The 13,150-nt window shown below is 38.5% G+C and overlaps 1 protein-coding gene across 1 annotated transcript in view; it reads right to left on the reverse strand.

The window, feature by feature from the left end:
* The window catches only part of NETO1 (neuropilin and tolloid like 1), a 68,087-nt gene that overhangs the window by 11,865 nt on the left and 43,072 nt on the right, over positions 1–13,150 (reverse strand). Inside the window, exon 7 of the mRNA XM_050892298.1 lies at positions 4,597–4,825. Within this exon, the coding sequence (XP_050748255.1) occupies positions 4,597–4,825 (229 nt within the window). The remainder of the gene's footprint in view (positions 1–4,596; positions 4,826–13,150) is intronic.

Below are 13,150 nucleotides of genomic sequence, written 5' to 3' on the forward strand. Positions count from 1 at the left end.
CCTACTTCCTATTTTTAGGCTTCCCTCTCTTCCCCCCTTCCCTTCTTGTCATAACGTTTTTGAGAGGTCTTGCTTTCTCCTAAGGGTGAATGGGGAAAATCTTAACAATGGTTAGATGTGAGAAATACTTTACACTGAACTCGTTAGACATTTCACACCTACTCCTCACATACTCAAGATAGCTCATTGCATCATGCTCTGCATATGAATTCTTTAAGTATAGATCATTTGGATTTTCCCACTGTTCCTTACTGAAAAATAGAGCTTTCTTTCCTTCACAAGAGAAAGAAAAATTAAATTCTTCAGATGTTCCTTGAATCATCCTTGAAACAGAGGAAGAAGTTTTCTCTCAGCTTCTCCAAGGAACAGTTCATCAGTCATGCTGAGAGACTGTTTCACTTACTTTATTAAAATTATAAAATTATTAAGATGGGTTTAGTACTGTACACTACAAGTATATTACCTAAGGTAAAATTGCTTAACTGTTCATTTGCCACTAATGAAAAAAAATCTTATTAAAACACAGCTATTAGAAACTTGAAAATAAAATGTGCTTAATATTGAATTTTCTTTCTCAGCCACCTTCAGACAGCTCTGTTCAAGGTAAATGTAACTTTTACGGATAGTTAAAACCAGATACACATCGATAATCTGGTCTTTAAAAAACACTTACATGTGGTTTCATAGGGTTTTTTTGATATACAAACTCACCAGAGAATGGCAGCTCAGGAGCATGTGCACAGAGCTCCAGTCTGTGTTCAGTTTATACACTCTAGGCACCACAAACAGTTATTTTGTTCAGGGTCAGAGAGTCACTGGGATGCTTAGCCAGTGAGGGTTTTTTACTAGAGATAGCTGCAAATAGCACAGAGGGGAAGAAAATTGCAGATGAGTGCTCACCAGTAAGGAGGCAATCCTAATGTTTTCTTTTTTCTGTGTTGGTGTGGAAGCTGGGAGCAAAACCAGCAAAGCTGCAATCTACTTACACTCCTAAGTCCTTGCAAAGGGAAACCATCTCTTCACATGTGTGGCACTTATTGCTTCCTTATTCCCTTTCTCAGTAGTTCCCTTTGCATTACCACATAAACACAGGCATTAATACTGCATACCTGCAGTGCCTTTTCCCCATTAGAGAATTGCCCATGCTGGGGTGATCATCTTCAGGAATTCTGGCTGTAAACAAGGACCTGAGTGCTGTTACTTGATAAAGTTGTGCACTACTCTTCTAAACATGGCCCTAGATTCCTATCCAAATTAGGGTTCTGTTAATAAAAAGAAAATAAGAATGATAGAATTTGTGCTCCTTTAGGAAAGGCACGTGTGACAGGGCTTTAAAAACAGGATTGGAGCTCAAAGGGGCACCAAAATAAGAGAAGGAATGATATTTTTCTGGTCTGGGGTTTGTGATGCAGTGTTATGGATGGAGAAGGAAGCAGTGCTACCAAAAAGCAGTCAGAGGTGAGAGAACGAACATCTTGCCTGCTGTGCAAACAGAGGGATTTTCTTTTATTCCATATGCCCTGGTTCTACGAATCTGCTTTTAGGTTAAAGCGTAGGTGTGTCTGCTCAGGAGCAGCTCTTTGAAGAAGCTGTAGGTGTAGCATGTCTGTCACTAATCAGGCTGGAGATCACTCTCACAGTCATGGAAAATGAAACGAACAGTTAGTCAGCAGGTGAAAAAACAAAGACTCATTTTTCAAGTCTTCTTACCAGATGAACAGATGCCTTTTGATGATACCAGCTTTCTTGTTTTCCTTTTTCTGATTCTTAAATTAATTTATTGGATATTTAAAATCTGTTGTAGACAGTGACTACCATACACAAAAATATGATCAGATATGTATTTTTAGAAGATATATTAAAGATTAAAAAGGTACGGACATAAGCAGACAAAACCCATAATGATAGTTGGAATAGCTAATAATGCTGATCACAAAATATCAGATCATCCCTCTAAATTATCAGCTATTAAGAATTAATTGGTTATTAAGTGTTACTTAGAGCTCTACTACTATTTTGATGATGTGAGAATCATTACTCATTTTCTGGCGTAGGAAATTTAACAACTTCTTGCATTGTATGCCTTTCCTTCAGACATATTTATAACTGCTGCTCTGCAAAACATCACTGCTAGAGGTCTGGAAACTGGTAAGACCACTTTTTAGACACCAACAAAAAAGACATATATATTTCAAATGCAATTGGAACACACTGATCAAACCATATGAAAATAATCCTATAAGAAATCTCTTTAAGATTTCTCTATTCTACACAAATGTCAAGTCCCCAGGAAACAGCTCTATAACAAGAATTAACACTGAACAGACTTACACAGAAATAAAACATTCCTCAGGCTAAGTAGCCTGTTTCCACAAAAAATCACTTCCAGTTCACAGAGCCTCGTGTAAGTGAAAACTCACAATCTCCACAACTTAACTCCACACTAAGGAGAGGAACTTGGGGACCTACAGATCACAACATCTCCTGGTCATTCCCACAGCAACAGTAAATACAGGAATTTCACTTTGTTACTCTTTGCCATGCACATAACCACAACATAAACGTCATCTATTCTGTTTCTTTCTCAGCTCTAGGTGAACAAAATAGCTTTTTTCCTCTTTCTTTGTCCCTGAGTAGAGACACAGGTGTCTGTTCCCCGATGCACATCTCCCTGAATGAGGTCTGACATTTCTTCTCTTCCATGCAGATGATCTAATTATTCCCACGCGCTGCTGAAAGACATTTCAGTTTACATGCTCTGAGCTGTGTCTCGCAGTGCGCACATCGGACGTCTGCTCTAGCTAACTCCTGACTGCCAGCACCGGTCTGCGGCATAGGGCAGCACTTACGGACAGCTGACATGGCACAGAAAGTGCAATCTGCATCACCTTTAAATCTTTAAAGTCAATTTCCAGCATTAAAAACACAGATATAGTTTCTTCTACTATTTATGAGCAGGCTGTGTATACATATCTCAAAGCACAATTTAGCCATTAATAAATTTTCAGCTTTTAGCGTGCAATGACTGTTCAGAATAAATTTACAGAAAACACATCATGTTAATATTTTCAACTTCCTAGTCAGAATACCATGCAGTATAAACTATCATCTGTTTACAAGAATGGAGTAGCATGTCAGGTAAACATATTAGGAATAATATAAGAGAAAAAAACCACATTTTTCCTTATTTTCCTTTAACATATGAAAGCCTTGCAAACACACACTTATTCAAACCTTCATTTCAAGTTAGTCATCATAGTGCTTCACTATCCAGTTCTTTATATGCTGTGAACCTCCAGTGTCTATGCAGTTGTTTCTAAGGTAACAGATCAGGATGCCTTGTGAAAAAAATGAATCAGATCTTGAATATTCAAGACATCTCCAGTTGCAGAAATGAGAAAAGGGCAGTTTCATCTCAGCTAAGGGTTCTCAATATCTTTTAGGCCCTGGCCTGATTTACAGACAAGAAAAATATAATCCACCCTAAGGCTGCAGTGTGAGACTACAGTGGCATATGCAGTTTCAGGCATATAGACTGTCAGAAATTTTTAATCAGAGTCGTAATTAAGGAATTACGGAGGCTGTTCTCAACAGAGTCTCATTGCCTCATTGCAGGGTACACACACACAGAATACAGATGAAGAATGTGTTTGGTAGGATTGCGCCTTCATTCCAACCACTGACAGCCGCACAGAAATCTTCCTGTCAGACATGTGATGCACAAACCAAAAAATACATTAAAAATGAACATGAATCAGCATGTGAAAATAAATGCGTATACTCCTTCCTCAAGGGACCAAATATGCATTATTTCCATCAAAGAAAACAAATCGATATCTTTCACAGGTGATTACCTGAGTCAATCCTTTTCAGTGAATAGGATTACTGGGTTTTGTTGGGGGTTTTTTGTGGTTTGTTAGTTTGATTTTTTAAACTGGCGAGAACTACCTTTTATTTCTTTCAAAGACTGTTTTACTTATTATCTGAGTCCAGAAATCATATAAACATATAAATGCAGGCAAGGCACATAGAGAGAATGTTAACCAAAATATCATGTAAGGCTTTTAGAAAACTTCTGTTACTACAAAAAAATAACTGAATTCTTTGCTTAACAATATCTGACATATATGTTTATTGATATATGCCTTCTGGAATATGCACAAACACACCCGCCATCTGTGATAAAATAATCATACGGTATTTTTCAAATGCCCATCATAATGAGATCTAAAAAATCAAATTCATAGAAAAGGATCAGTGTTGACAAAAACCTTCAGAGCTGTATTATTTTCCACATTGTGTAAGGGAAAACTGAGACATAGTGGCCCAGTAGCTTGGGGATCAGATAAAAGCCGCGGTCATACGACTGGTCAGGTCATGACTACTCATACCTGTCTTCCTGTCTCTGAATCCTGTGCTCTATCTACTGTGTATATTGCACACTATGAATGCTTGGAATAAAAACTGTTCTGAATATTTACATAGCTTGTTTGGGAACATTCTTCAGTGACTACTCTGCATGAAGAAAACATTAACAGTTTTTGGGACTTGTATCATTTAATAAACTGAAAGGCGGATGCATTGATAGGGTCTTACGTTCTTGGAAAGATGTAAAGAGCATCTGGAATCGACTGCTTCGACTGCCTTCATCTGCCCACATACGGATTACACCAAGACCTGTCCGCAGCATTACGTCATTAGCAACAGTGCTGCAAAACTTCGCTTTCAAATCCTCCACAGAGCTGCTTCCATCATAGACGGCTACAAAATTCCTTTTGCATTCATTGGAATTCTGCATCTCATAGTCCAAGAATCGCAAATAGATCTATGAAACAAACAAACAACAAAGGCAACATGTACAGACATTTGAGAATGACTAAACAAACATTAAACACCTTTGCTCTACCCTGTGGGAGAAAGACTATGCAACACCATCAAAATAATTTTTCTGGAGCTGGTGATCCATAGGCCACTTCCCTGGAAGGGCATTAATACAGAAACTGAGCACTGTTTGTACTTCCTGGTATTTTGTCTTGCTTCAAAGTAGAATCTAGTGGAAGATCTAGATATTTTTGTTCTTCTTTGCAGTAAGGTCCTAATTTCCAAGTACATACCCATCTTTGAGAAGTATTTACAACAGTCCTTCAAGCTGAAGGACAGACAAGCTAGAAATTTCTTCTTTCGCTGGCTGGCACAACATTGCTCTATTACTTGCCTGACATGGAAAATAATAAGGCAAATAATTGCTGCTCCCTCCCCAGAGTCAATATGTGTCATTTTTGTGATATGGCTCAGCTACACTGATTCAGGAAGTGAGAATCTGGGAGGCAGGCAGAACTCAATCATTAATCTTTTTATGTTTCCTCAAGCAATTTGGCCACCATTTCAGCTTTTCTAAGCAAAGCCTTATGGGATATATCTTCATAATTTAACAGAGTTGAAATCACGCATATTTCGTGGAAACTGCTAGAAACCTAGAAAGTTTTTCAGGAAATATCTCTTGCATACAAGCTAAGTTCTCTCATAAAAGTAATAGACGTATTACTCTTTGCAAAGAACTCTTTAAATCTACCCAAAAAGAACCAGGGGTGAGGAGAAAATGCTATTATTTGATATTCAACTCTATATGGACTTTAATAGGGAAAACCACTCATTTTCAAAGCAACTGATAATACAAGCAACATCAAATATTCCAATAACAGAGAAGGCAAGTAATATTTTCAATAGACACATGATACATAATCAAACTGCCAAGCGTACCCAGGAGACTTCAGGAGAATGATACAGAAACGTGAAGTAGGGCAGAAATAGCATAAAAAGCCAGTAAACATATTCAGCATCCAGCTATACGCATCTTCACTTGAAAAAATAGCCAAAAAGGAACTCCACTGTATTAGACATCAAATATACTTCTTTACAAACAATCTTATTAACTTCAGGTAGTTTTTTACATGCACAGAACAATTGCTTAAAAAGCTTCTCTGGATTTGCATAAAGTACACAAACATAGCATATCCTAGTAGCAACAGGACTCACCACTTCACCTCATTAATATATTAAAGCTCTTATGGTTTGAGAATTATGTGCTATTAAGCAGTCTGCCACTGTTTAATAATAGCTCAGATTTTTAAATGAGCCTTTTCAGGCAGTGTATTATGGTACATTTTCATTCCTTGTTATGCTTTGCAACTGGTCTCTCTGAAAAGAATATTTGTGAAACAATTTTTACTAGCATATGAAATTTGGTATACTAAGTTTCATTTTGCTTGCCTCACCTTTTTCTAGTGTGTTATTTCTTACAGTAATCCTTACTTATGTTCCAACATTCCCATCCTCCAGAAGAACTCAGAGGAACATATTTCAATTAAATTGCAGTTAAGTGAATTCTACTTTCACCATGTATCCTGGTTTTTAAATACTATAAATTAAGGAAGCTCCTTGTATTGATCTCTATAAAATGGAACAGTTACCAGCAATACACAAAGTAATATTCAGATGGCAATATCTTATATCAAGGAATACTTTTTATAGTGCTTTTCATTTAATTTACTGGTTGTTCCACCCCTGCAGTGGAATGAAAAATTACTAGAGTTCGGTCACCCAGCATTGCTGAGATTTTCTCACAGTATCTACCACTTTTTATAAATGTGTTGTCTCGAAATGTCTTGCCATTTCCTCTCCTACTGGGGGACATGCAGTTTCCATTCCTGTTAAAATAGGTCGCCTACTTCCTTGGTGAGGTCATATTTCAAGGCTTGTTTTGAATTCTGAAGATTTGTTGAGTGCAGAAAATGCATTTCTGAAGTTCCTCTGCACTGGCTACATCCCTTTACAAGTCTCTCTTTCATTCTCTATTCTCTTCCTCCCTTCCCCAGGTGCTCAGGCACCTGACCCTTTACTCCTTCTCATGCTCCAAATCCTTGTTCTTGGTGTTCTCCAGCTATTTAGAGCATTTCCGTCTTGCTGATACCTGACTACTTTAGCCCCTCAGGTAAACCTCATCTACAGTGTGGCTCCTGCTCTTTTCTGTTCATACAGCATCAGCTACTTCCATGGCCACCAGGCAGATGGCTGACCTTTGCTGCCACCTACTTCCTAGAAACTGTTACACCTCTGATAGGAAGTGTATGAAAACATGCAGAAATTAACAGGAACCAAGCAAAAATGAGCAGTAAAAGGCCAGTGAGAGAACTGCAGACAAGAATTTTGGACCAGTCAGTGACTCCAATGCAGCCATGCAGAACTGGGGTGGGCAATTGTTGTGGTTTACTCAAACCCCAGCAACAGGCACTGTGGCTACTCAAACTCTGGCGACAGCTACTGCAGCTACTCTAATCCCTATGACAAGCACTGTGGCTACTCAAACCCCAGTCAGCAACTAAGCACCACGCAGCAGCTTCCCCCTTCCCCCTCCCAGTGGGGTGAGGAGGAGGAAAGGGAAAAAAAAAGTAAAACTCATGGGTTGAGATAAGAACAGTTTAATAACTAAAGTAAAATATAATACTAACAATAGCAATGATGAAATATTATAACAATTATAGTAATGAAAAGGAATATAACAAAAAAAGGAAGGGGGGGAGGAAAAAAACCAGTGATGCACAATGCAATTGCTCACCACCCACTGACCGATGCCCAGTTAGTTCCCGAGCCGTGATCCGCACCTCCCGGCCAACTCCGCCCTGTTTATATACTGGGCATGACATTCCATGGTATGGAATACCCCTTTGGCTAGTTCAGGTCAGCTGCCCCGGCTCTGCTCCCTCCCAGCTTCTTGCACACCTGCTTGCTGGCAGAGCATGGGAAACTGAAAAGTCCTTGGCTTAAGATAAGCGCTACTTAGCAACAACTAAAACATCAGAGTGTTATCAACATCATTCTCACACTAAATCCAAAACCCAGCACTGTACCAGCTACTAAGATGAGAGTTAACTCTGTCCCAGCCGAAACCAGGACAGCAATGTGAGATGGGCTCTTACTCCTCACTCTCATGGTTTGATAAGACCCTCTTGTATTAGCAGCTCCTGGGGTCCACCTGGCACAGGCATGCTATTGTCCTGCCAGAGCAAGATTACGCATGAGGGAGGTATGGGAAGAAGCAGAGCCATGATACCCACATCCAGCAACTGGCCATAGCTGGGACACACCAGAGAGCTGCTTCTGTGTCCTAGAGACCAGTCGCTCTTGCTCAAACAAGAGCGTAACAGGCACTGTGACACCCTGGCACCCAGCCTCTCCTGCGAAGCTGCTGAGATAGCCAATAGTCCATCTCTGCATAACGTTTCACTTAGAACGGGGAGTTAAATGTGCACCTTGCTTTTCTTTCCTCTGCTAACAGAAGTAGCCTGCTTCAGAAGGGCGTTTCAGTGCTTGCCAGCTTTGTCACAGGTAATGCAATAAAAACCTTCTGCACCTAATTATATGCGGTATTGGTATACACATGACTGTTTTCCAGAAGGCAAAGCATGTCAGATAAATGTCTCATAGGAAAGCACAGAAGGCTTCCAACATATTAGTGTCATGAATCATTACTTTTATGCCATATATGCCTATCATATATATACCATCTATAAGTTAAATATACCATATACAGATATGATAGACCATACAGGTATAATGCAATGTACATATATCACATTTTTATCTTATTCCATTCTTCAGGAAAGCTCTTACCTACTCCAGAAAAAAAATTATCTTAGTCTGACTGCAGAACAATAGTAAAACTATACTTCACCTAATGGGGGAAAGACCTCTTACACTTGCTCACTTGTTCTCTATTTCTACCCTGCTGTCTTACATATATGCATCTATATGTACATATGTATGTTTATATACATATATATAAGCACACATATAGGGTATCCCATTTCAGTATTGAGATGTAATTTATATTAGTTTTCATTCTTACAAGAACTGTGTGCTAATCCTCACTGTAGTTATAAAATACCAGCTCTCACAGCAGTTTCCAGCATTCATCAATTATTCCTGATCTGTTCAAAAAGATGGCTCGTATAACAGTACAGCTGAAGTCCTATTTCTACGGGCTTATCCTTTGACATTCTCTAGTTTCTGGTGGCATGCTAGCATTACAAAATAGTAAAATATTTCTTAGAATAGCAGTTATAAATGCTGAGAAGGAATCAAGAGAACAATAACTTAGCATTTCACTTTGAGTCTTTCAGTGAAGAAGCCAACACTTTCAGTTCTTCCCAAGCCTGAATTCTGCTGTTGGTCATATCGGTTCATTCCTGTGTGTGATAAATTCAGCTAAGATCATAACATATATAGACTTGATAGGTACTGGAATCACTGGAAAGAAATATTTGACTTAAAAATCTATGTCCATCCTTCAGAAGAAAGATGACACCTTCTCCAATGGCATGAAGTTTCATAAATTAGAGAAAATAAATTCCTGATATTCTGAGGTGAGTTAGAGTTTCATTCTCATAGTCTCCTTTGGAGATTACTATTCCCGGAACTTTATATAAAGTAATGAGGACTTGATACAAAGCTCTCTGAAATCAGTGGGTAATTCCATTTACTTATTTGGATCAGACCTATGGATTAAGACTGCAGTGCATTTTTAAAAACTGGAAACTGATTACACAAACTGACAACGTCATGTTGGATCAGATTTTATTTTAAAGAGCTGGAATAATTTAATTGCATCTGCACACCTCTGCCAATTTTTATGGTTTTATTACTATATATTTGCCATTGTTCCTGTCACTGGCTGCAAGACCCACACTGGCAGAAGAAAATGACTAATAAATTGAGTTCCCCAGGGAAAGAATAGAATATGATTGTATGACAAACTGTTATCTAATGCAAAATGTTCCTGATACATAGTTTTCTGAAATCAGTGGCAATATTCTCATTACTTTCACTGGTATGTGGATCTCACTAAAAGAAATTAAGCAGAAAGTGAGAGAAAAAATATGAATATTTCTGGTTATTTCATTTACTGAGATCTTAGTCATTACTTCTACTAGCAGTGGATAAGAAACTTTGCTGCTCCAAAAGAAAACAATTGAACAAAAAAGAGGTCACAAACCCAAATGCCACCATCTGCCTTCATTAAGCATTTTTTCATTGATGTCAATGGGAGCTTTTGGAATGATAACATTTCCGTAGATACTGACACATTATATTAGCATAATCAGGACATTCATGTTGAAGAGAACATCTTATTTGAAAGAAACAGCATAACAGCCATATCTTCTTCTTTCACATTTTTGTTGCAAAGTTTTAATAAGACACTTTACTCAAATCATCAGTTCCACATTACTTAGAAGAACAGGCTGCTAGTGCACAAGTATGAGCTTTTACTGAGTTTCGAGATGTCACTGCAAATGCCAATGCCATTAGCAACAAAACTGATAAAGCCTCACTGCAACTGTGGTATATATAATTTACACTTGGTCACATTATATTTTAAATAATTGTCTTGTCATGTTTAAGGTTTGCATTGTCATCATAATAATGAAAAAGGAAATGCTGCATAAGTTTTACAATTTTTTTATTTAAATTTGAAAACAACAGAAATCTCTGCATATATTAGAAAAAAATAGAATTATTGTAAACTATGAATAATATATCACCTCAGTAAAATGGTCAGATTATAATCTCTTCATAGTGAATCACTTTGGATGAGTTCTGCTTTTTAATCAATCACTGAAGGTTACGGCTGACAACATGATTGATCAGGCCAGTCAGGAAAAGCTTCAAACCATATCCCAGAGTATCAGACTTAATATATGTGCACAGACATTCAGTCCCTTAAAACCAAACCAAACAAACAAAAAGCCATCGTTCAACTGCCAAAAGTAATTTAGATGTAAGACAAAAACCTCCTCTTCATCAGGGCCTAACGTCCGGATTTCACATATTGAGCTTCTAGATTCAGTCAATTCTCTTGTAAGCACAGGACTGGGTTAAATGGTCCTATGTCTTTCCGCATTGCTCAGTGATCAGTTACAGTGCCTGCTTTATTCTCCATCTTGTTCAGCTCTGTGTGATTCACAAAGGACTTTCAAGATGTTACCTCCAGTATTTAGGCCTGGGAAGCCCCGTTTTTTAAAGCAGATTGTGCAACACTAATTAATCTCCTTCAGGGCAAGAAGATGACAACTATACCAGCCTAAAAAGCATATTACTAACAATGCTTGAATTTGTCTTCTAAAGTACCCTGTCTTCTTGCTTGGATCCTAAACTTTTTTGTTAAATCAACATTACTTCAGCCCAAAAATGTTAACAGTACATGTTCTGTTTGATTTTTTGTTTGTTAGGGGTTTTTTTACATTTTTGGGCCTGCTGTTACTAGTCTGGGACCATGCTGTGCAAACAGAGAACTCCATACCTCGTATTTTCCTCTGTGCTGGGGCTTGGAGAATACTGTCTGTTGAAGGTAACAACCTTATATGGTACTTCTTCTAACACCCTGTGATTCATAGCCAGGCTTAGACATCAAAATACCATTTTCCTAGACAAGTGATGCTCTTTGGATTTCTTTGCTTTGTCCTATTTGTTTTTTCAGATTTCTGTGAGTCCCCAATAACTGACATTTATTCTGTCAAGTCATCCTCATTTTTCTCTCGTAGAGTGGCAAAATGCTCGCAAGTGACAACCTTTACATCTCCTTGGTGCTGTTCTGCTTTTTAACACTGAAAACTGTGGATCACATCCTGATTCTGCTGTTCTCTTTGGCAGATGTTTTATTACTTTCATCAGTAGCTTTTTTTTACCACATTTCCTAACAATTATTTGGTTTGAGGATGCTGAGGTTGGGTATATTTCTATACCTGAATGGAATAGATTCATGCTAACTTAAACATGTTTTTTTGTGCTACTCTGACATGTGTATTACCATGCCTGCTAGAAGAGATTCTACGTACATGATTCTACACATGCGCTTGTCTTGCATCTTCATCTAACAAAACTGTTTCAAAGAAGTGATTTTAATAGTTTAACATAGGTAAACAATATTTTCTACTTGTTTAAACATAATTTGTTCACCTTGTTCCAGGGATGCCATATAAATGTGTTGGGTTTTCTTCATTCATAATATTATTTGCATTATCTGTATGTTAGCAAGTTTCAGAGCTTCTTCAGAGATGGAGCTCATTTGAAGCCTGTAAAAGTGTCTCTGGCTATTAGGTTTTTCAGTCTCTAAATTTCATTTTTCTGTAACATTTCAGGAATCAGCACTCAAATGCCTACTATTAAATTTTAGTGTACTACTTAAAGCTTCTCTTCTACACTTGATTAAGAAGCCTCCAAAAATTAGGAATATGTTAATCTGCCAGTGCTGACAGCTTAAACTGTTTTTCTTGCAGGTGTCATCCAAGAGCACAATTTTCCACTTCACATGTGAGAACAGAAGATGTTTTGGTTTAGTCAGATTGGTTTATACAGACTTGTAGCCTGCAATTTGCTTCACTGCATATTTCTTCCTAACTGTCTAGGAAATGTGTGTGCAACAACCCAGTCTCTCTCCAGACTACATTAAATCCAAAGGCAGGCACCTGGAACCGAAAGCATCATCTCTGTATTTAGTCAAGTACGTGAATACAAGGTCCACCATGAAAAGAGTGACAACTGATTTAGAGCCTCTACCAGGTAGCAATACCTATCCTTTGTAAATATGCAAGTGTCTTGGTCCCACTTGGGCTTTTGGCCCATGCCTGGCCTTGTGCCTCACCACGCCAGCCTCATGCATTGCCAAGCTGCTGCAGGCTTGAGCTGAGGCTGGCCCCATTGCCACGGGCGAGCCCAGGCACCACCGCACCCCAGCTGCCATGGCTGGGCCTGCCTGGCTCTCCTCATCAGCCATGTCCTGGCCCTGTGGCCATCCTTGCCCTGGCCCCCTCCTGTGTGCTGTGCATCCCCCTCCCACTGGTCCCCAACAGCTCTGCTTGAAACAAATGTCACTGCTCATAGGCAGCTCAGGTTTAAGGATACTGCAATAATATGTCAAAATTAGATATTCGCTAATTAATCCTTTCAGTTTCTTAAGCTTTTTGTTAAGTCTTGCATCCTATAACCTGTAAAGATATCTTCTTTCCGAGTAGCATGCTCAGGTGGGGCGGGAGAATTAGGCATCACTTTGCCTAACTAGCTTACAACTTCATTTTATTTCTTGTGGTGTACATAC

This window comes from Gymnogyps californianus, chromosome 2, assembly GCF_018139145.2.
Source record: "Gymnogyps californianus isolate 813 chromosome 2, ASM1813914v2, whole genome shotgun sequence".
Lineage (NCBI taxonomy): Eukaryota > Metazoa > Chordata > Aves > Accipitriformes > Cathartidae > Gymnogyps > Gymnogyps californianus.